Source organism: Sarcophilus harrisii, chromosome 4, assembly GCF_902635505.1.
Source record: "Sarcophilus harrisii chromosome 4, mSarHar1.11, whole genome shotgun sequence".
Taxonomy (NCBI): Eukaryota; Metazoa; Chordata; class Mammalia; order Dasyuromorphia; family Dasyuridae; genus Sarcophilus; species Sarcophilus harrisii.
In genome coordinates this window covers 258,006,127-258,031,363 of record NC_045429.1, presented here as the reverse complement: position 1 = coordinate 258,031,363, position 25,237 = coordinate 258,006,127, and the positions used below count along the sequence as shown (strand labels likewise).

The 25,237-nt window shown below is 37.3% G+C and overlaps 1 protein-coding gene across 2 annotated transcripts in view; it reads right to left on the bottom strand.

Moving 5' to 3' along the window:
- Positions 1-4,080: 4,080 nt before the first annotated feature.
- The window catches only part of MCM3 (minichromosome maintenance complex component 3), a 42,094-nt gene continuing 20,937 nt past the window's right edge, over positions 4,081-25,237 (bottom strand). For both annotated transcript variants that reach the window (XM_003769147.4, XM_031964730.1), the window contains 8 exons: positions 22,805-22,979; positions 22,295-22,421; positions 17,482-17,632; positions 16,228-16,368; positions 8,874-8,977; positions 8,384-8,469; positions 7,191-7,260; positions 4,081-5,058 (listed from right to left, as the gene is read on the bottom strand). In XM_003769147.4, the coding sequence (XP_003769195.1) occupies positions 4,860-5,058; positions 7,191-7,260; positions 8,384-8,469; positions 8,874-8,977; positions 16,228-16,368; positions 17,482-17,632; positions 22,295-22,421; positions 22,805-22,979 (1,053 nt within the window). In that variant the 3' untranslated portion in view covers positions 4,081-4,859. The remainder of the gene's footprint in view (positions 5,059-7,190; positions 7,261-8,383; positions 8,470-8,873; positions 8,978-16,227; positions 16,369-17,481; positions 17,633-22,294; positions 22,422-22,804; positions 22,980-25,237) is intronic.

The following is a 25,237-nucleotide window of genomic DNA, read 5'->3' as shown; positions in this document are numbered from 1 at the left end:
AAGCCTCCTTGATCACCCTTTCTACATTGACTGCACCTTCTCCTAAGCTCCCCTGGGCTACTTCCAGGTTCTCCCCCTACCTCCATCACTTACTAACCTCTCCACAATATTCACATAAATCAAAACTCTGAGCTGTTGTCTATGGATCTCCAGTCATTCCCCTTCCTTCTGATGTAAACCCTAGAATAGCTTATTCTGGAAAACTGCTAAAGTGATAATCATGATCAAATCAGTCACCCAGACTGTCTAGTTAGCATCTTTAAAGACAGTCACAGCAGCCTTTTGGGAACTTCCCAGACTGTCTAGTTAAACACAGACTGATGATAAGCTGGAGCTCATCTGGCTTTTTCATTATTACTACTTCAACCTTGATAAGAAATTCTTACTTCCCAGATAATCTTTAGAAGTCTCAGCATCTTAGTACACATCTATGTTACTCCCTAGATGCTAAGCCCCAATCCTCCATCTCCCCTGAGCTATGTAAGATTGTGTTCTCCCAAACCAAATTGCTCATTCAGTATGACTGCCTTGCCTAACTGTATTTGAGCCTATGAAGCCATTTTTTAACATATAACAAAACAGCAAACCTTTGTGACTTGTGGATGTCTTGATTTCTTCAGGTTGATGGAATTGTAACCGCATCTCTATTATACTATTTTTGTATAATATTCTCTTACAATTATGCGTTCCCAAATCTACTTACCACTTCTGGTAACTATTTTTACCACTTCACTTCCTCAATTGGTTCATTACATGGTTCACAAATTGTATCTCCCCAACTCCTGTCCTTATACTAGGAAACTTCAATATAAGTACTGACTCTCCTTCAAACTCCAAAACCACTCAGTTCCTCAACTTAATTGATGAGATCCTAGGTCACTGGATGGGATTGGCAGAGAAAACCTGAAGTATTGATAAAATTACTTCAAGAAAAGCAGAGAAGGGCACATATAAGGATCATTGCAACCTTATTGTTCCATCCCCATGGCGGTCTTGTGTAATCCACCTTATTATATCCAATCAGAAATTCAAGTTGTCAAACCCCTGAGGTTAAATTTCTCCTATAAATCTGCTCATGGTTCATGCTATTTTTCCTGAATCCTTTTGGATTAGCCCCCCACAGCATTCTCCCTAGTGGTGCCTTTTTTCTCACCCCCCCACCCCATGCCTCATGGTACTTTTTTTTTTTGGCTATAGCTAAATAACTCTTTCAAGAAGCTAAACTTCTCTTTGGATTTAGCCTGACAGTTAAGGGTATGCTCCCACCTTATGGAGTATTTCCTTTCTCCTGGTTTATTGTATTTCACTGGGGAATTTGTCTTTTCCATTGTTAATTGCTAAAAAACCACTTTCCTGCTAACTATATGCTCTCCAAATTCTATTTTTTTATTTACCACTGTCTATTTTACTTTTTTATTTTATGTAAACTCTCATAAATGCACCTTTTGCCAGAGAAAGGTCTTTGGGAATTCTTCATATAACTGAATCCCAATATTTGATAGCAATTGCTCCCCTCAATCTCATCTTTTGGTGCTGAACCTCAAACACATCTTAGTCATTTCCCATAACCTACCTATTTCTCCATCTCATCTCAACTACACAGAAAGATGGATATACTCTGTTATCAACTCCATATTTAAGAATTCCATAATCACAATTCAATTATTTATTTTCCCTATCTCCATCACTAACTTCTCCATGATATTTATATAAATCAAAACTCTGGGAGCTATTGTCTACACATCTCCAGGGTACTCTCATTCCTTCTGATGTAAACCCTAGAATAGCTTATTCTGGAAAATTGCTAAAATGATAATCACGGTCAAGTCAGTCACCCAGACTTTTAGCATTTTCAAAGACAGTCACAGCAGCCTTTTAGGAACTGTTTACAAAGTCCTATTCCTAATCTGAACCATAACTTCTAATCCTCTGCCCCTCAATTCTCTTCCAGGCTATTTCCCTTGCACTAATAACTAATTTCATTTCTCCATTTTGAGAATCAATTCTCTACACTATCATCTTTTGAATCTCTATGCCCCTTATCATTTTTGCCACTTATGTACTGCTTGCAAAGTTCAGTAGTAGATCATTATTCCTACTATTCCCCACTTGCTATCCTACACATATGCTGCTGAATGAAGATGATGCAAAGCATACCATTCTGATTTGGTCTTCTCCAACATGTTACACAACTTGAACTTGGCCCTCACTGATACTTGGCAATCCTTTTGATGGGGGCTGAATCCCAAAATCTCTGTAGCACCAAGTAACATCAACAGAGAGCCTGAATTTTACTGTCCATGCTACCCCCAGAGGAAAGGAGGCAGGAATATTCATCTGATTTTTTTAAATGGATCATTTGATTTTAAGCAGGTCTTTTGCTCCTTGTCATAATACCTTGAATTAACAAAATAATAACCCTATAGTTTAGTCCAATGAGGTCAAGTTATTTCTCCCCTATAAATGAGCTTACCTGTGCCTTAATCCCTGCTAAACTTTTTTAGGAAGTTAGCTCACCTTATGGTATCAAGGGCTTATTAGGAACGTGCCATGCCTTAATGGCATCTTACTCCTTAATGGCACCTTCCTCCTACATAATTACGAGTTTGTTAATTGCTGAAATCCCATATGGAATTTAACTCACTATTAGCAGCATAATAAAATCTTTGTCTCTTGACTTGGAGATGGTCTAGGCCTACAAATTCTTTTGAGACACCTTGTGACACAAGCCTAGAATCTCAATAAACTTTTGGGATCCAACACTCCCCCACCCCATCATTTGGTAGCAAACCCCACCTCAACCTTATGCCTAAACCATTGCAAGAGCCTGCTGGTTTAACTGCCCATCTCCAGTCTTTCCCCATTCCTACCTTTCAGCCACCAAAGTGATTTTCCTAAAGCATAAGTCCCATATATCACTCCAACCTCACTCAATAAACTTTGGTGGCTCCCTGTTGCCTCCAGAATCAATTAATCTCTTAATATTCAAAGCTCTTCTTTGTAACCTGCCCCTTCACACCTCTTCAGTTGGCTCACATCACATTCACTTCAATATATTCTTCAAACTGGTCATGCTGGGTGTTCCATGAATAAGACAAACTCCATCTCTCCACTCCTGGCATTTTCTGTCTCCCATGCCTAAAATGCTCTCCCTCTTCATCTGCTATTGGCTTCTGTGACTTCAAATCTCAACTAAGATCCCATCTTTAAAAGGAAGACTTCCCCAAACCCTCTTAATTCCAGTGCCCTTCTCTCATTATTTCCTAGTTATTCTATATAGAGCTTGTTTGTATTTGTTTGATGTCTCATTAGATTGTGAGCTCCTTGGAGAGTACGATTTATCTTTTTGTATCCCCAACATTTATTGCAGTGCCTGGTACATAGTTAAGTGTTTATTATTGATTGATTGAGAATTGATCTGACTCCTTCTCCTATAGCCTGCCAACCCAGGACCAATGTCCAATTTAGAAGAGCTATTCTCAAAAGAACTTTTAGGTCTGTTTTATTATTGTTGTTTAAAAAAAAAAAAGGGGGGGGGGGGACAGACTCTGCAAAGGCTAGCAAACCAACCACATTTATACTTTACAGTAACAAGAAGTTCCACGACTTATCTCCCATTCAATCTGGTAAGCAGCATCTATCTACAGCCTGAAAAGGCCAATAAGGACCTTAAATTTCTGGGATACTCGAATGAGTGTAGCTTCACCAAGGCCTGAAAAATGAAAGGTCATCTTTTGCTTCAAAATTCAGAGCTCATCTATCATCAGCAGGTATTCCATCTCAGTCCTGCCAAAGACCAGTAATTGTTCAATTCTTCTCTAGAAATGGCTTCTGGAATGTTTCACTCCGTAAGCAGCTGGGCTTCCTCTAGCTAGGTGGCTACCTTTAGGCTCCAGGGAAAGGGTATCCCTCCCTACTGGGTCTGATTTGTTACCCATGCTAATTAAATGCTCATACAGATACCTCAGGAGATTAGCCTGAACCCAGCTGACTGCCCCTCCCGAGCTGGGCTGGTCCTATGCACAGCCACTTGTCGCCACCCTGTGGTGGTTTGGTGTCAGCAACAAATGCAGCAGTGAATTCAACACAAAAATTTTTTGGAAAGGAAAAATAATGCACAGGTACATACACATTAGGGCGAAAGGAGGGGAGGGGAGCTTACAAGTAATTCAGGCTTACAAGTAAATCATTATCAAAATGATTCAACTAGATGATTCCGGAGAAGGAAAAAAGAATGTATTTTTGCTCTCAAACCACTGGATTGTTTTGGAAGTATACTTAACCAACTAACTTAGGAAATTATCTCCTGTACTATTTCAAACAAGTAAAAATCGGGTCTTCAAACTGGGACAGCAACCCAAATGTGATGCAGGGACAGTCAGTGCATTTAATTTAGATGAAGTCTAAAAACTCAACCAGCAGATTTCAATAGAAATGGACCACAACAACGCAGGAGCTCCACCAACAAGTCAAGCATCACTGGTGACATCGTTGACTTGCACAAAACAAAGGCCAGAGGACTTTTTCCTCCCTCAATGAGACGAAGTAGCTTGTTTAAGAACTCAGGGTTGCAGGATTTTTTCTTCCACCCCTCCCCTGTTGCCCCACAGTGACAGGAAGAGGTTCCATCTTTAAAGCTTTTCCCCTAAGTCCAGTTTTAACTTCACTGGGATCCACCAAGGCTCTCTGTTTCCGTACAGCAGTCCTGGGCAACATAATAAGTCAATGGAGGAAGGCTAGAAGAAGGGATATACACAGATAGATACACAGGAAATGGAAGTGAGGAAGGGATGAAAAAACTTTTCTTGAACAAAAACAGTTTTAAAGATAAGTCCCCCCTTGTCTGGGAGACAGCAGACTCAGATGAGGAAAATGATGTCATCGGAGACCATGACCTGGTTATCGTCCTGCATCTTGCTCAATGCGGCCTGGACCTCAGCTGGGGAAAATGGCGATTCATTGTCCTGGTTGATGGATTCTGTAAGATGATTCATACCCACAGACTGGGCGTGGGCTGCCCGGAACACTTCCAGGAGGGCAACTTTGAATGCCTTCAACCTGCCCAAGACACAATAAACCATTACTAGCAGAATGCAGATGGGTAGCATGGAGGAATATCTAAAGTGGATAGCTAAACCTCCGTCCTTTCTTTGCTGAAATGGGAGACAAAGTGTGGAAGATTACATGTACTTTCAGGCTTGGTTAATCAGGCTGATTATTTTTAAAGAAATGCCTTTTTTTCCCTCCTGCCTTTTTTATTCTATTACAGGGGAAAGATGGAGTTGGACTTGGAGCCAGAATGTTCTGGGTTCCACCTCTGACACTATTAGATGAACACTCTCTTAGTTCTCTAGGCAACTATAAAATGGTAATTTGGAGATAAAAGGCTAGGAAATCATAGGTCAATCCCTATCCTTACAAACTTCAAGGTTGTTGCTATTTGCCCTTCTTTCTCAAAGAAGGCCATGACGTCAGGGAAGCAATACCGTGACATGCAAGTAAATTAGATTTAAGTGAGGAAGGACGTGAAAAGTCACCTGCCTCACTTTTCCTTCCAGAGCTATCTGGATCTAAGTGTCCTGACAATTAGAAATGGCTGTGGATGCAATGGGAGACCTTGGCCTTTTTAAGCAGGTCTCAATTTGCCTGAAACATTTACCCATTCTGTTATTAACACTAGTAAAAAAAGAAATGAGGCAAAGAATGGTGTTTTTAAACCTACTTTTAACCAAAGGAAGTCCATATTTTTAACCTATTTAACCGATAAATAAAATCTGGCAGGGAAAGACCCAGGCTATCTGGCCAAAACAGAAAAAACTGCTATTTATATTCACTCTGAGGTAAACAGGGTCCAAACCAAGTAAGTAGGGCTGGACCTGGAAGTTTTTGTTGAAAGCCAGAGAGCATGGGAAATAGGAACAAGGCAATAAAAAAATCAACTGAAAAATATTTTAGAAATGAAGGATAATAAAAAGAAATTGAGAATGCATTTTTTTTAAGTGCAGAGCAGAGCCTCCTTTCATTAGACTTGGTGAACTATGAACTCTGCTGGCCATAATTATCAATGCATTGGCTTTGCTTAATTACTTTTTTTTTTTAATCAAAAGTGGGCTCATCAAGGATCAGGAAATAAGAGAGGCTCATCAAATCTATAAATGACTATTTATATATATTTATATACAAATGAAAAGAACTGATTATGATGCTAAAAAAAAAGAAAAAAAGAAGTAACAATACAACTGTTCTAGTGTAGTTTTCAACTCCAAATACATCAAAGTCAGATGCAGATTTGAAGGGCTAAAATCTGTCTGTCTGTCTGTTTCTCTCATCACATCTCTGTGTGTGTGTGTGTCTGTCTCACCACACACACATAGGGCTGCCCCTAGTAAGTAGTTCCCTAGCCAACTTCCTCTTTTAGGGAAGTTAACTATTTTGCTCTACAGTGAGGTTTTTTGTCACCCAACTCAGCCAGTACTGGCAAATCATTGGTTATTTCCAGCAGAGAGGGAGTTCTGACCCCAAGCAAGCTCTTCTCCCCACAGGATGTCCCATTATCTCACGGTTAGCACCTTTATCCCTTCCAAGGGACGAATGAACCAATAAATTGGGAGATCCCTGCTTTGAGTCTTTTATGATTATATATCCCCATCCTAGGATCTTTCTTGGGGTGCATTAGAATTCTTCAACAGCTTACCAAGTATCCAAGGATTCAAAGTTGGAAGAGACCTTAGGGAACATCTAGACAAATCTCCTCATTTTACAGATGAGGAAATAGGAGACTCAAGAGTAATTTGTCCAAGGTCACACTTATAATAAACATAACAGGCAGCTCTAATGCTTACCACATAACTTTGGACAAATTCCTTCCCCTTGATTTTTCTAACTCCAAAAAGAGGGAATTGTTTCTAGCTATATAACCCTGGACAATCACTTAACCTTCCCATCCTCAGTAACATCACCTGAGGGTTGGGGCCCATGGCCCCCAAGGTCCCTTTTCCAATTCTATGATCCCTACTATAGTATGTGTCACCTTCCTTCCAGGTGTGACTTTCCAATAATCTATGATTCCAAGAAAAGATCATCACCTCAGTGAAATAAGTAACAAGTGAATAAACATTTAATGGATTTATTCATTGACTAACATAGACAATTTAGGAAGAAACAGATAATGATTCCCTATAATCTCTCACCTGGATTCAGTCAACTCTGTCTTCTGGCCCTCTTTGGATTCTTGTGGTTCAGGCATTTTTGGAGTATGCACTGCAGGGGATCCATAATTGGGGGGAAAGGGGGAAGGGGTGCAGGAAAGATAATAAATTAAAGCCAAATTTAAAATCAATAATAAAAAAAACACATTCTACAAACCCCAATTCAATAGAGGTTCTGCTGAATGGCAAGAGGTCCCAATACATCAACTGTTTCCACGATACAAGGCAGAACACAAGAAAGGACCAAGGGAAATTCAGCTTAAAAGATAAAGCAATGTTCAACATGGGAAGGGGGAAATTTTCTGCAAGAGGAAATCAAGGTGTTTTAGACTATTTAAAATAACTAGACAGTATAAAGTTGAAATATTGCTGTGATGGAGGGAAATGAGCTGATGGATTTAAAAAAATATGGAAAAACTTAGACTTATGAAGATGATATCCATCTTCAGAAAAACAGAAGATAGGAGAGAAGCATAGTACACTCTTACATATATGCATATGAATGTAAATGTACATATATGAGTATGACTAGATGTGTGTGTGTGTGTGTGTGTGTAAACAGATCTGCATTTAATTGTAGTTGCTTCAGGGAAGAGGAGAGAGGAAGGTAAAGTAAAAAGTGCAAAGCAGAAAACAAAAGAAAACCTACAAGGAAGCAAACAAAAACTGGACAATTCTGAAAATAACATGTGGTATTATATACTTTAGCTTTTTATTTTTCAAAATACACGCAACAATAATTTTCAACATTCACCCTTGCAAAACCCTGTGTTCCAAATTTTTCTCACTACCTCCCCACTCTCCTAGACAGCAAGTAATTTAATATATGTTAAACATGTACAATTCTTCTAAACACATTTCCACATTTTTATATAGGCTTTCTTGAAATGGAAATTCACTGCTTTATATTTTGAATCCTTTCTTATGTTCTGCTGTACATGTGGTTTTTTCCCTCTTATTTTGCATTTAAGTTTAAAAGAAAAAAAAAAAAAAAGAAAAAGAAATCTAGGAAGATCAGCATATATCTAGGGATATTAAAAACAAGCCTAGAACAAACATCAGAGCACACCCTGAGGTGAAGGACAGCAAAGGATTTGTCCTCCAGATGCAAGAACTTTGGTAACAGGGCCAAAGCTTGACAGCCTGGCCTCCAAATTATAGGGAGGGATACTCACCCTGGGGCATTTCCTCTTCTGTATCACTGAAGTCATAGGGATCATAAGAGTCCCCTTCTTTCCCTTCTGAGGCATCAACCTTCCTCCTAGAGTATTGACACAATTTTGTTAAAAACATCAATCCCACTTTCCTAAGTTCCATAAATCTCCTTTTAAATTTATAGACTTGGATCATATATTTATTTACTCCTTGAAACTTTTATCTTTTCAGAGAATAACTGAGATTCCAAAAATTCATCATCCTACTAGTACAAAAACACAGGGAGCAGGGATCCTAACCTGACCTGAGCTTGCTGTATCAAAGGAAGTCCTTCTTTTTCTTACTTCTCTGGTAACCTCAGCCTGAAATCCTGCCAAGACCAGCTTTCTCCAAGGAAGGAGAAGAAACCAAACATTCCTTAGCAAACAAGCATGGGAATACTCCCATTACCTCATCCTGAGGGAAATTAAAAAAGCCTTTTTCTCCTCCCAAGTCCTCTACTCCACTCACTTCTTCTTTCTCTGCTCATGGCCATCCTGCATTTGGTCCTCCTCATCCTCTGTCTCCGATTCATCCTCACTTCGTTTCTTTCGCTTCTTCTCTTTTTCTAAGACCTAGAGTCAAACCCGGGAATTAAAAAAACGATCAGATGCATGGATCCTACTTGGAGGATAACGTTATTCTAATCCTTAAAAGCCAACCACTCAATCTCTCTGTATCCCAGTATCCTTCTCCAAATATTTATAACAAGGTAAAGTATACTTATATGGCATCTAACTCAAAGTATTATTGTAAGCAAACAAAATAATGCATATAAAATGCTTGAAAGTCAGCATGGCACAGTGGATAGAGATTAAGCTTTAACATAAAGAAGCCCTGACTTCTGTTCACTTATAATATTTAGTGGACTCTTCAGCGAGGAACTTCCTACACTGATAAAATCATATTCCAAGAAGAAATATATTTTACACACAAACATACATAATGTATGTATAATTATAATATATATAATACTACTTCAGGACAGCTAGGATAAAACACTGGACCTTGGATCCAGGAGACTCAATTTCAAATCCATCCTTGTGTAACCCTGAACAAGTCACTTAACTTGTTTGCTTCAGTAACCTCATCAATAAAAACTGGAATAATAACACCTCCTATCTCCTGAAGAGTTTGCTAGGAGGATTAAATGAAATAAAAATAATACAGCACATAAGTGTTATATATTTATTGTTATATGCATATATATATAAAATACACATACATGTATATCATACATATACACATTCATACTTGTATACACATTAGTATTTCTATATCACTTTAAAGGTTTACAAAGCACTTTACAAATATTACATTTGATCCTCACAACTCCAGACTATTTACTATCTCCATTTAGCAGATAAGAAAACTGAAGTACATAGAGATTAAGTGACTTGTTCAGATCACACAGCTAGTAAGTACTTCAGCTAGAACTAGAAATCCAGGTCTTAACTATAGGTCTAAGAGGTCACAGAAGCTCTGAACTAGTGTACCAACCAGTTATTCATACATATGTATAAATGTGTAGACACATATGTATATATGCATTTATGTAAGTTTGTACATATATAACGTATTTTCATATGTTTAGCATAATATAAAATGATATAAATTTGTTTGCATATGGGTTTGTATATATACCTTCCAACATATATTATACATGTATAACATATATAATATACATGTTGTACGTGTATGTGCACATATTTCGTCTGTGTTATTGTATGTAATACTAGACTTCTTTGAGGTTATAAAGAATTAACCATGTGTCTCTGTGTGTGTATATATATATATATATACACACATATATATGTATTTAATATATACCCAAATATGTGTATATGTCACCAGAGATTTTCCTTGGGGCTATAAAGGATTAATTATATGTAAATTATCATTACAGCAATCATTTTCATGATGATCAATCCCTGATCTTTTGAGGCTGATATCATGGAGAGCACCCACGGTCTCCCACACACTGTCCCTTCACAGAATGGTCAGAGAGAGACTATTCTCCTACATGGAATCTCCATACAGAAGAAAATGAGATCTCTGTCCTGGTTTATAGTAGAGATATTGAGGACTGATAGAAAAGGATAGCCAGTCTCCCTACTAATAACCACACTTCCATGTACATGTTTCTTTAAAGTTTACAAAGTTCTTTCTTTACCACCAACCTCTATTGTTGATGATTACCACCTTACAAATGAAAAACCAGATGTTCAATGAGATTAAGTAACTTGATCCTGGTCACATTGCTAATGCTGGAACTGAGATGCAAACCCAGGCTTCCCACTAGTAGATCTGAGCATGCTGGAGAAGGGTATTGCTCTTCCTCACAAACTGGATGTCTGACCTTGACCAAAGGACCTAGTTCCCTAGCTATAAAATGAAGGAGCTCAAGTGATCAAAGAATCAAAAACATCAGAGTCAGGGGTTCATGAAAGGAAAAAGATCAATAATCAATGCCTTGAATGTTTTGCTTTGTATTGCCTGGCTGATCTTTGATCAGCTATAATCATTAAGATAATAAGTAACTGTATAACTTTAAAAAAAAAAAAAGGAAAAGAAATAACTGTGATTTATGCTAACAACATAAGGCCAGTTAAAAAAAATCCTGGGTGAAGATGGCGGGGAGGAGGCACACAGCTGTGTAAGCTCCACGTTTTCTCTCAGAATTTATTTCATGACAAGCCTCTGAATTAATGTTTGACTGGAAAAAACCCACAAACAGTTACCAAGAGAAGACATCCTTGAAATTCGCCAGGAAAGGTCTGTTTTTGCTCAAGGGCGGGACGGTTTTAAATCGGGCACAGGCTGAGGGCAGTGGCAGCTAGAGCTCAGCAGGAAGCTCACAGCCAAGCAGACCGTAGGGAGTAGGGTGTGATCTCAGCCATCTTTGCGGGGAGAGCTTCGCTACATGATTGGATACTTTGCCCTGGCAGCAAGTCAGTAGCCCAGCAGAGAAGCTAAAAACACCGGGGTTGAAGAATATAACCCCAAACAGCTAGAGTCTCTCGGGACTTGGCCACCCCTCCCCCACAGCTTAGAATTCAGCTCCGAGGACCCTCCAGTGAATATTCCAGGAACTGCAGATCTACTTCCTTCTCCAGGGGATCCTGAACCTGACTCCTCTCCCAGACTGATCCCTTATTCCCTAGACTCAGGTCAGCCTCCAATCTTAGGAATATCCCATTGTTTTTTTTTTGTTGTTGTTATTGTTTGTCTTGATAAAATTTTCATCTTAATCTCTCTGGTTTCCATTTCAAGAGAAAGTTAAGTGTGGGGAAGGATTCTGTAGCATCAGAAACTAGGTAACCTCTGCAACTTCTCTTTTTTTCAGAAATTATTAATAGAGTATGTAAATATCTGTTCCATGCTGTTTTGTACAAACCCATAACTAAATAGGTGTTTTTCACTTCTGCCTTTTCTTTTGGCTTGATCAAACAAAAAGAAACAGGCTGTAAAAAATTTTGTTTTCAAAAAGTCTTCACAGAAGTTAAGTCTCTCTTTTCTCTATTTCCAATGCTGGCCACATCAGAGCGTGAAGAGACAAAAAACAGATAATAAATAAAGCAAGACTAAAATTTGTGATGGAAGATTCTAAAACTGTGATTTTAAAAAATTCTATAATTTGATCTATTGCTGTATTTAAACCTTTCTTTTGGTTTTCAAACGGGAAAAGAAAAATTTAAAGATAGGAAACTAAGATAGAAAATGATTAGAAAGTAAATTTTTTTTAAAAATGTTTCACGCATGGTTCTGTTTGTCTATGTTTCATTCGACTGGTACCAGATTTCCAAATTTTTATATTTTACATGAGAATTTAGATTAGGATTCCTGAGTTAAAGTAGAGAAGGAAATGTGACTATGCATAAAGAAACAGACATGGGATACAGCATATACACATAGATTGCTGAGGGCAGGTAAAACCCAAGAAACAAGCCAACAGAGTCCATATTTACAAGGTACTATAAATTTCCTGGTCATAACTCTGGTTAGACTAGCTAGTTATCTTGTTACACCGAGTGTAACTTAAGTACAACTGAGAGTAGGAATGTACTTAGGATTCTCTTTGCTACAGATCACAGGTGTAGCAAGGAAATTAGCTTTAGCAGCCAGACACTAAGTTACAGTAATAGTCAGTAATGTTGTGGCTTAAAAATCAGTTATGATTCCACGTAAAGCAGATGTAAAGGAGAAGATTCAAAGGAATAAAACTGCTAAGCATATGCTGCAGTTAGTATAGAATAAGGAACTCACTTATTCAGTTTAGGTAGACAACAGCTTAGTTAGTGTATTATTTAGATAAAATTTTTAAATGGAATTTACTTTTCCCCTTTATCCCCCCACTTAATAATATTCTATTTTCCCCCAATTACATATAAATATCATTTTCAATATTTATCTTTAAAAGATTTTGATTTCCTTTTTCTTTTCTCCTTCCCTCCATTTCCTTTCCCTCACTCTTACTAATTATTCTGCATGTCAAATTCAGTCAGTCATAAATTAAAAGCAGTTTTGCTTTTGTGGTCTCCTAGAAATTAGTAAAAGGCAAAAAAGATTTCACATTAGGACCTAATAGAAATTAATTTTTTGTCTGTAATATATCTGTATATTTTCTCCTAGTTAAAGTTCTTGTTTCTATACTGTCTTATTCTTTAACCAGCTATTCAAAACATAAATTGGTTAAAAAGAGTAATTGGCAAACTTTTCTCTTTTCAATTCTTTGTGATCACAAATTTGTAGCACAAATTTAAGCTACAAACAGATTAGAAATAACTATTTTTTCTTCTCAGAAAGATTTAGGTTAATAACTAAAACTATAAATCTTACAAAAATCATTAAATTTATTCTATTCTTTATTCTATTCTATTCTAAGGTATTTCTTACCTTCTCAGGGGCTTTTTGATCACAATAGTCAACTCTTTGCTGTGGTATGGTCTCAGGATGTATAAGGAAACTGAACTTATCATCTGTTTCTTTTGTTTCCATGTTAGAGAACTACTTAGACTACCTATGTAACATGAGTTACTAAAACCATTTGGCAGTTTTTTTTCTCAAGACACTGAAATATTAAATTAGGTCTCCTTCACACCCGGAAACCACAAAACTAAGAAGTAAATGAAGAATATATGTAAATGAAGTATGTGAGCAGTAAATGAAGAATAAGAGCCAAATATGGAAGGGAGAGGAGAAGGGGAGGAGAAGGAGAGGAAGTACCCACAACCTTTCCTTGAATACAATCTGACACAGACCCTTAATAAGAGGGAAATCTGGACTCCTAATCTCCATACAGATGAAGATAGATGGCTTCAAACAAAGGAGGATCTGAAGAGAATTTCAGCAAGTTTCAGGAAATAGATAAGAAAACAAGAGACCCTGAATCAGTTCTGCAAAGAAGCTAAGTTATCTGGGATTTGACCCTATTGACTCCAAGGAGGCCAATATCATTAATAAAGCTTTTATAAATCAGACTCCTCAGAAATCAAAAGCTTTTCACCCCTGAGTAGAATGAGAGGAATATTAGTGAGCTCAAAATTATACTTCTGTGTATTTTTGAAAGGGATAAGAACAAGAAAAGAAATTAAGTAACTAGGACCCTAAGATTTTATAACATCTGCATCTGAGTCCTAACAGACGAAAGCAAACTCTTAAATTATTTTTACTGTGGGGAAAAAGGGTCACTGTGTTAGAAATTGCAGAAAGAAATCTCAGGTAGCCAGAGCCAAAATGGTGGAGTAAAAGCAAGGAACTCCCCAACCTCTCCCCCAGAGTGCTCCAAATTGACTCTAAACAAATTTTAGAACATCAGAACACTCAAAAAGATAGCGTAGAACATTTTCCAGCCAAAAGCCAATTTAGGAGCTCAACAGAAAAGGTCTATGTCACCTCCAGTGTGCAGGCCCAGTACAGGGCAGAGCCCTGGCCCCAGCCCTGGCCTGACCTGTGACTTAGCAGCAATACTGTGGTTTCCAGACCTCTCAACCCAGAGACACCAAAGAGGACCTGGAAGGTCAGCAGAAAAGGTCTGTGGGACCATAGTGGGGGCCTATCCCACAATCCCAGCACAGGTTCACATCCAGACCCAGCTCTAACCCAGACCCCAGTATCAGCAAGACAGGATTTCTGAATGAGCAGCAGTGCTGGAAGCTTCTGGTCTTCTCAGTTTGGGAACATCAGGGAGGACTAGGAAGGTTAATGAGAGGGTCTGCAGCAAAGGGGTAAGGTCTGATGTGCAGTCCTAGCACAGCCTGGGTCAGTGGAGCTACAGCCCCAGCCAGTCCAGTATAGTTACAATGGGGTGGGGACACATCTGACACATCTAGGGTAGAAAAGAGTGCTCGTGGTCAGATTCCTAGAAGGATTTCTGAAAACAGCTGCACAAAAGCCTTGAAGCCTGGGCTAGTACACCATCCACCCTGGAAACAGAGCCCTACTCTAAGAAAGAGTTAAAAACTGAAAAACAGGCTAGGAAAATGAGCAAAAAACAAAAAAGTTTCTGACTATTGAAAGTTATTATGGTGACAAGGAGGTTCAAAACACACTCTCAGAAGATAACAAAGTTGAAGTTCCTACATACAAAGCCTCCAAGAAAAAAAAGAATTGGGCTCAGGCCATGAAAGAGGTCAAAATGGACTTCAAAAATGAAGTACTATAGAGGAAAAATTAGGGAAAGAATTAAGAGAGGTGCAAAAGAAAATACAGAAAGCTAATGAGGAAAAGAATGTCTTAAAAGGTAAAATTGACCAATTGGGAAAGAAGGTACAAAAGCTCATTGAGGAAAATAATTCCTTAAAAAATAGAATTGAGCAAGTGGAAGCTAATGACTTCATGAGAAATCAAGATACAATAAAGCAAAACCAAAAAAAAAAAAAATTTCTAGTGGAAAAACAACTAATCTGGAAAATAGATCCAGGAGAGATCATTTAAAAATTATTGGTGTACTTGAAAGTCATTAAAGTTAAATTAGCAAAGAACTGTTTATTGGGACCATATATCATTGGTATAAGAACTCTTAAAACAGCCATGTCAATCTCTAGTGACAACTTCTTTATTTTTCTTTATGTAAGATCTCTGTGCTATTTAATTCCTATGTCATTTCTAGGTACCTATTCTGGACACAACTGTCTCCATCATTCCTAATACAGCTAAAAATTACTTTACTCTTACTAAACTATGCTCATCCTTTTTCGTTTTTCCAGTATACTCCTGGACATGTATATGTCCAGTAGCTGTTCAAATTTACCTGGAAGGGAACTCAGTACAGCCTGAATGAAGACAAAGAAACAATTCTACATCATACTTGGACCTTCAAATTACCATGGACGGAATATTCCCCCCTTTGACAAGACAGCATAAGAAATAATAAAAGGGATAGTTTCTCTGAAACTAGGAAGATTAAGCAGAACCAGGGGAATAATTTATATACTAATAACATCACTGTAAAAAGAGCATGGAAAGACATAACTCTCAGCAACAGAATGATCTATCATAATTCCAGGGCACTAATAATGAAGCTTTCCCACCACTTGATAAGAGAGGTAATAAACTCAATAATCAGAATAAGATATAAACTGACCACAGTCATCTTGGAAATTTGTTTTGCTTGATTATGCTTATTTATTAAAAGATTTGGGGGGTTTTTCCCTTTTTTTAATGGAGTTTGGGAAGAAGAGAAAATAAAATCCTTATTCATTGAAAACAAAAATAAAATTTAAAGAAAAGTCCCTACAACTATATATTCAGATTTCAGGTAGTTTTAAACCCTGAGAACTGCGCTCTTTGTTCAATTTATCTTCATCTTACCCCTGGTACTCACCTTCTTGAAGTAAGCATACTGGACCAGCTCCACAGCATCTTCTGCATCCTGCAGTTCAATGGTCTTGCTCATCCGGGCCTTGGCATGAGCAGTGGCCAACCGGATGAGAGTTTCCAGTGTCCGGGCTGTGACTGGAGATGTCTGGGGAAACAAAAAGGGGAAAGGAGTCAGTTTTGGTCATTACATTCCTAACCTCAGGGCAGGTAGTCATCATTTCCATGTACAAATATTAATAACAAAGGTGAGTTAATGAATGTTTGCTTGAAATCCCAACGGAAAGCTGTAGCAGATTTCAGCAGAGAATTCAGAATTTTGGATGTCTCAAAAAGGGCACCAACATAGGAAAAAGAAAATTGGAAACTGAATGATTCCTATAAATTGGAGAATGACTGAACAAGTTATAATATACAATTGTGATGTAATACTATTGTGCTATAAGAAATGATGAAGGAGCTGGTTGAGAAAAACCTAAAAAAATGTATGATTTGATGCATACTCTGAAGTAAACAGAACCAGGAGAACTTTGTACACAGTAACAGTAATACTGTAACAATGATCAACGGTGAAAAATTTATCTACTCTCATCAAGACAATGACCAAAAACAATTTTAAAGGATTTATGCTACCAACTCCAGAGACAATTGGTATAAACTGAAGGGCAATTTTTTTCTCTTTACTTATCTTACTTTTTTTTTTACATGGCTAAAATGTTTTTCATAATTTCATATACATAACTGATACCATATTATTTTCCTTTTAATGGTGGAAGAGAGACAGAAGAAGGAATTTGGAACTCAATTTTTTTTTTATGAATGTTAAAATAAATAATAAAATTCTAGAAATAGTAATTTATTACAATTCTGATTTATGTCACAAAATAAAAATGTTGAGCTAGCCAGCCCCAAGTTGCTTTGGAGCTCAAAAAATCCTGGCTAGAACAGGATAAATTCATAAAAGAAGCAAAGTATGTTTGGGGATTATCTCTAGGCTATCACAATATGTCTTTTGGTACTAAGTAGATAACAAAAACTAAGCTAAATAGACTAAGGGTCCAACTCAGGATGCCATTACTCTAAAAAGAGAAATAAAGATGATATCCTGTAAGTCCCTCAAACTTTCAGGAAGGCCAGGGAAATAAAAATATTTCCGTTATGGGTAACACCCCTAACCCATCCCTAACCCACTCACATCCTCACATAGGACTATTCGAGTCCTACCCACTGCACATACTCCCCTCCAAGTAGGCTCACTCACCCTGGCAACATCAGAGCTCATGCTGTCCTGGCTGCGTAGGCGTGAATACTCATCAGCAATGTGGCTGGCTGCCTCCTGTGTCAGGACAGGTTTGATGATTTTGGCCACATGAATGTACTTCTTCATGAAGGCTGCACTCACTGTCTTCTCCCTGGAACCCCACAAAAACACCAGTGAGACAACCTTCACCTTTATTCATGGAGGTCAGAGGTTCTTAACCAGGGATCTAAGAACCCTTAAGGGAGTACAAGAATAGATTTCAGAGAGGATACTGACTTGGATGGGGAGGGAAGGGAGTGGGGAAGGGGAATACTTACAACTTTATTTTTTATTAGCCTATGGTTTCCTTTGCCGTTCCCTGTACATTATTTTATGTATTTATAGATGTTATTTGGGAAAGGGCCTATAGACTTCACCAAACTGCCAAGGGAATCCATGAGACCAAAAAAAAGGTAAGAATGAACCTTTAAGATTTGCCTACAAACAACCCTGTACCTATTATTCCTTGCAACTGCCTTTAAAAAACTGTGTTGGCGGCAGGCTTACCATCCTCTTAGAGAGATAAAAAAGATCTGACCAGTTAGAAGCACAGATCACAGCAGTCAAGATTCAAGATGACAGATGACAGATGTCTTAGTTTGGAAAGCATTGTATATCCTCTACTACCTCAAACGGACTTATGAACTAGACAGGCAAAGAGTTCTACGTGTCAACCTTTGAGCCAGGATTTGATTTATAAATGTTCTACAGGTGTCCTCAAATGGTCTGAGATCAGTCTGAAAATTCAGATAAACCAGAATTCAAAGAATCAATTTCCACTTGAAAGGAGGCCTCTAGTAGAATGCCCTAGGATTCTGTGCTTAGCTCTGTAACATAGGTAACCCTAGAACAGCGGAGCCTTGGGGGTCCACATGATCAATAGACCTCAAATATCTATTGCTAGTTTTCCATAGACCATACACAACAAATTCAGCACATGAAAAAATGTGCCCAGAACAGTTACATTTGGGTGTCAAATCTCACATGTCACACAAAGCTGTTAGACCACAGGAGGTAGTAGTCACAAGAGTTGGCCAAACAAACCAAAAAGTATAGTAGACAAGAAAAATTTTAATGTGAACCCCAGAGAACATGCCATGTTTATGTTCCTACCAGTACTATACAATATCCATGTAAATACAGAATCCCAATTGGTTTCTGCTTTAGGTGATAATGTGAAAGGACTAGGGGAATACTTATTTACTTTCCAGGTTATGAGAAAATATGTATTCTCTGAAAAAAGAGAAGGACTTTGAGGAACAAGTCAGAAGGAAGGAAAGAGGCAGAGGAAAGATAACACCTATGGCAGGAAGAGGAAGGGTAGGAGGGTGTAAAAGGGAATAGAAAGAAAAAAGATGACTGATGTAGACCAGTAAGAATTAGGAGGCTCCTCCTATAGGGCAGATTCTTAACTGTTTTTGTGTTGGGTCAAAAACCTAAGAGAAAAAACGAGATAAAAGGGAATCTGAATGAGTATTAACTTGGGTAGGATATATTAGAAATCAAAAGAATTAGATGAAGAGTTTTCACAAATATGGTTATGATATATAAGGATTGAGATTTCACTAGCATAGAGATCACTCAGGCGGGAAAACCACTTCTTCCAATGCATTTGGGCACCCATTCTGAAACTTAGCTTAGGACACTCACACCCAGAGACACTCAAACAATGCACATAAAAGCTCTTCAACCCAGGTCTTGGCTTTAAGGTTAGCTTTCTATTCCTTGAGCAAGTCACTTAATCTGTTTGCCTCAGTTACTTTATATGTAGCATGGGAATAACAATAGCATCTATCTCCTGGTATTGTTGTGAAAATCAAGTGAAGATCACTTATTATAAAGTTGGGACAGCACCTGGCACATACTAACTGCTATGTAAATGTTAGTTATTACTATTATCATCATCATCATCATCATCATATTATGTTATTATTTTCATTATTGTTTCTGTCATTACTATTACTATTATTCACCATGCTGTGCTGCCTCTGATGATGGTGATAAGGGCTTCAATCACATAGACACCTGATGACGTTTTCTCTGCCAAAAGCAGATTGGCTGATAAGTGTGATTTCTCTTAATAATGATTACACCTTTCAAAAAACAGAAGCAGGAGCTAAGAGACTTCTATCCTTGCCTTGGATTATGAACAAAATAAAAGAGGAAACTGGTTGATGAAGTAGAAATGACAACTTTGTAAACCTATGCTTCTTGATAGGAGGGATCATTTCACTGGTCGTATCTGTATTCCTAGCGCCTGGCACAGAAAACATTTTCCCATAATCAGGACCACAATACAGAAGGAGAGGAAAGTCATCTTCAGTCTGATATGCACACCAATTTTCATCACAGCAAACGTTAAAGGTTTGGTAGGATGAATATTCTGAGAGAACATTCAGCCCTAAAAAAAATGGGAAACTCTCAAGAATGAAATTCTGACAAGACCTAAGTTGAAATGATAAAGATGAGAAGGAAAAAAGACTGATGCTGTACTTATTAATAAATTCAGATGGAGAACTGTAGAGAGGATGAATACAAAAGAATGCTATGGCCCTGAAAGAATTCTTTTAGAAGCTTTAAGTCCAGAGAGAGCAGGGGAAGAAAGTATGTGCTAAGGGCAACAAAGGAATTCCTTTATTTTAAGTTCTCAGGGTTAAAGAGAATCTTGGAAGGGAAAAGAGGGTGACCCCGAGGGAAGGACTGATGATAAAAGACAAGAGTGAGCACAAACACTCAACTTTTAATTTTCTCCTTTTCTCAGGAAAATGATCTTTGGACTAGGAATGATAGAACAAAAATATGTATTTATTTAACCTTTGGATGGCGAGAGTCTGGAGCCAAAAAGATCTATCTCAACAGACAAGCATGATTATCAGAGATGAAATTTAAGATGGATAAATATAAACATGGCTAACACAAAGGTAGAAGTACCACTTGGATTATACCCTTCCATCTCCCCCGCAATACACATACAAATACAAGAAAGAGGAATAATGGCTAGATGAAAGAGTTTTTATGTAAGATATTTTGGGGTTTTAATCAACTGAAAGCTCCATGGGTCAATTATGAGACATGGTAGTCCAAAAAATTAATGACATTTTAAACTTCATTAAACTTCATAGTATCTAGAATGAAGAGACAAAATATCCGACATGCTTTGCCTTAGTCAAGCTATACCTTAGGGTTACTTATGCTCTGGCTGTCATATGTTAGGTAAGATATAATCAAACTGAAATATGTGCAGTAGGGGAAGTCCAAGATGGTGAAAGGACAGGAGATGTATATGAGGATCAACCAAAAGAACTGGAGTTGGTTAGTCTGAAGAATTTAAATATTAAATTAGTAAAATATATTTATATGTGTGTTATATGCTTATATGTTATATTTATTAAACTGTATTACATATTTTAAGTGTTTTATATATTTGTATATAACTTAATTATATTTAAATATTTGATAAGCTATATCATGTATCTGGACCCAGAAAGCAAAACTAGGTACATGGTACAAAGTCACATTAGGATAAGTTAAAAAATCAATTAATTAATGTAAGTAATAGCTAATTAATTAGATAATGATATACTAACGATCAGAGCTATCAGAAAATAGAATGACCTACTATATTAGGTAGAGTTTTCCTCTCCTCTGAGATCTTCAAACTAAATGCTAGAACAGAGGTTTTAAACTCTTTCTGTGTATGTCATGCACCCCTCCTTTGACAAACAAGTGAAATCAATGGACTCCTTCTTAGAGTAATGCTTTTAAATGCATAAAATAAAACATACAGAATTATAAATTAAGTCAATTATATTGAAATACAATTATCCATTTTTTAAGACAAGTTCAGGAACCTCCAATTAATGATAACAATAATAATAGCTAGGATTCATGTAGCACTTATAAGGTTTGCAAAACATTTTACAACTATCATCTCACTGTATCTTTACACAACTTTGGGAAATAGATTTTATTGTTATTTCCATTTTACAGATGAGGAAACTAAAGCAGATGGGGAACTATCTTGTGCAAGGTCACACAGCTAATTAAATATCTGAGGCTAAATTTGAACTTGGAAAATCTTATTCAGATTAGTTGAACAACTCATTTTATTGAAGTACCTTCTAGGTCTGAGACTGTCTTATTTTCTGTCCTCCACAGAGGAAGACTATCAGGAGGCATATACTCTTATATTTTTAGTAGTAGGAATGTTTTCATCTTGAGCCACCCACATTTTCCCCCAATTCTTTTTTTTTTTTTTTAAATCAAAGGCATATTATCTCTGAAAAGTTGACCAGGACGAAATGTATAATCTGTAGTCTTAAAAAAAAAAAAAAAAAAAATGCAAAGCAAACTGGCCTATAACCATACCCTCATGAAAATGATGTCCTAACCTGATGATGTCACCAGCATCATGCTAGTACTCTATTAACAGTGCAAACATCTCTATCTTAGGGAATATAATTAAAATGAGGCAACAAGATACCTCAATGAATATAGAGCTGGGCTCAGAGTCAAAAACACTTAAGTATTCTTGTCTCAGTCTCAGACACCTATAACTAGATGACCGTGAACAAACAATTTAATTTGCTTGCCTCAGTTTCCTCTTCTGTAAAATGGGGATAATAATATCTACTACTTAGGTTGTTTTAAAAAACCAAATGAGATATTTGTTAAGTACTAAGCATAGTGCCCAGCACATAGGTGGGACTATATGCTATTATTGTTATTACTGTTATTATTAATCTAGGAAGGAAAGATTAATTATAGTACTTACTTTTTCCTCTTGGTTCCATGAAGGAGGTTGTCATGCTTTTCATAAATTGGTGTCTCCTGCTGATCCTCCAGGATAAAGTTGGGATCATCTGTTGCAAGGATATCCACAGCGCTACCCAAAGGCATGGCTAGAAAATCCAGAAAATGAACTTAATAATTAGGAAATTATGTCCATAAAGTCTAACTAACCTGCATGTGCCCTCTGATCTAGCAAATCCAATCCAAGTCAAAAAGAAAATCACTACAAGAGGGAAAAAACTCTTATGTACAAAATCATTTAAAGCAGTGGGGTTTTTGTTGTTGTTGTTATGACAAAGAGCTAGAAACAAAGAAAGTGGCCATGTATTGGGGAATGACTGAATAAATTAGGAAGGTTCATTCAGACAGACGGGGTAGGAGGATGGCTATCTTCCCTTTCTATTCAAACTCCAAGCTGCTCACTGACTGCTCCTGGTCTCTATCCCATTCTGATATTGGACAAGAGACAGAAGACAGGGCCTTCCTCACTCACCATCACCATCCTGCTCCCCCGCTGCCCGATATCTGTGCATCCTGAGAACGTGGTCTGAGATCTCCCGATCCTGCTCAGGATCCATCTGATCCAGCATGATGAAAAGCAAGTCAAATCGGGACAGTAAAGAATCCTGCAGTCCAATGTTCTCCATGGGTGTCTTGTACTGGTCATACTGAAAAGAAAAACAAGAAAGGAATGTGTCACTGACAGAAAGGATAACAGGATCAGATGAAGGAGCTAGAAGGAACCTGAGAGTCACATCTCATTCAACTCTCTTGTTTTATAAATGAATGGTAGAAATCCCACATTTCAGGGACTTGTTCAAATGCACACTGCTACTAAGTGACAGACGAGGCTTTCAACCCAGATTTTCTGAGTTCAAATTGAGCATATTTTCCACTCTTATGATGTTATTTCTCAGGGCAATAGGCTCAGATTTCTTCCTCATTTCTATATATGTTATCTCCTCCAACTGTGATATTATGTAATATGTAATGATAGTATTTATTATATTAATATATAATTTGATATATATGATGTATGAGCTTCCTGAAGCAGGCACTGTCTTATTTTTTTTTTTTTTTTGTAAACTCAGGCACATGAAAAGGGTTGACTAAATGATTTTTCATTCATTCTATAATGGATTACCTTAGTGATTCTAACTTTATTTTTAATAGTATTTTATTTTTCCAAATACATGCAAAAATAGCTCTCAACATTCATCTTCACAAAACCTTGTGTTCCAAATTTTTCTCCCTTCCCTCTCTCCTCCCTCAAGACAGCAAGCAACCCAATATAGGTTAAACATGTGCAATTCTAAATATTTCCATGTTCACTATGCTACACAACAAAAATCAGATCAACAGGAAAAACAACACAAGGAGAAAAAAAAGCAAACAAACAACAACCAAAAAAAAAAAAGGTGAAAATCCTATACTCAATCCACATTCAATCTCCATAGTTCTGTCTCCGGATATGGATGGCACTTTCCATCACAAATCTTTGAAATTGCTTTGTTGATTCTCATTTTATAAGGGGAATGTAAAGAAGTATGGCAGTAGGAGGAGGATGGCTTAGGATAAAAACGAGAAAAATTTCACAAGTATTTATTAAACGCACTGTGTGCTAGAATGGAAGCAGCTAGGGGGTTCAGTGGATAAAATGCTGGGCCTGGAGTCAGGAAGTCCTAAGTTCAAATTGAGCCTCAGAGAGTTACTGGCTAGGTGACCCTAAGTAAGCCATTTAACTTTTTTTTTAATAGGTGATTTGCTTTGATTTTATTTTTATTAAAGCTTTTCATTTTCAAAACATATGCATGGATAATTTTTCAACGTTGACCCTTGTAAAACCTTGTGTTCCAAATTTTCCCTCCATCCCTCTCTTCCCCTCCCCTAGACGCAAGTCATTTAACTTTGCCTGGAAAAAAAAAAAAAGCCAAGCACTGCAACACCTTTGCCAAGGAAACCCTCGGCACAATACCAGCAAGCTATAGGCCATAGGACCATGAAAAGTCAGATGTGACTAAGTAATTAAACTAAATGTACTAAGCTTCATACTAAACTCTGACATAAAAACAGGGGAAAATAAATTTAAAAAAACACAAAAAACTCTTGGCTTCAAGGAACTTATACTCTAACGGGACTTACAACATGCAAACTACATTCATGTCACTGAAATGTTCACCCCACATCGTAAGTTATCATCTAAACACGGCTAAGCATAGTCAGACCAAGCAGGGGCTGAAGGCTGCCCCTTTTCTCAAGCTTTATTTCACCTGCTTTTTTTTTTGCCAAGACAAAACTGCTACTGAGGGATAAATCTGTGTCTCAATTTCTATTCGTTTGTCATCAATATGGTAGAAAGCTGGGAGCTGAGCCAGATTAAGCATCTTAGAAGTCAAAAGCCCTTGGGAATTCTGGAGTCCTTCATGATACCAGAATAACAAATTAGTGAGTAAAATTTTAAGTAAACTTGTTAAAATGGTCAAACTTAATGTTATTAGCTGGTGGTGGTGGTTGAAGATGGTGGTGATAAATCATAGCCTTTTAAGATTTACAAAGGGCTTTACAGACATAATCTCAGAGTTTATCATCATCACAATCCTGTGAAGTTGGCAATAGAGGCACTAATACAAATGACAAAATTCATTAGATTATAAGATCTTTGAGGGTAGGAACTGTTCCTTGCTTTCTTTTGTCTGCTCAGCTCTTAAAAAAGCTTAGCACTTAGCACATAAAAGCCATTTAATAAATGTTCATTGCCTGACTGATTGGCTGAAAAGAAGCCTACCAAAATGGCGGCTAGCCTTGGCTTATTTCTGTATAAAATGGAGGCAATAATATTTCTACTACTTCTATCATAGCATTAATGTGAAGGCCTGTAATAAATCTTCCAAAACCTTTATAAATAAGAACTCTCATTATTTATTAT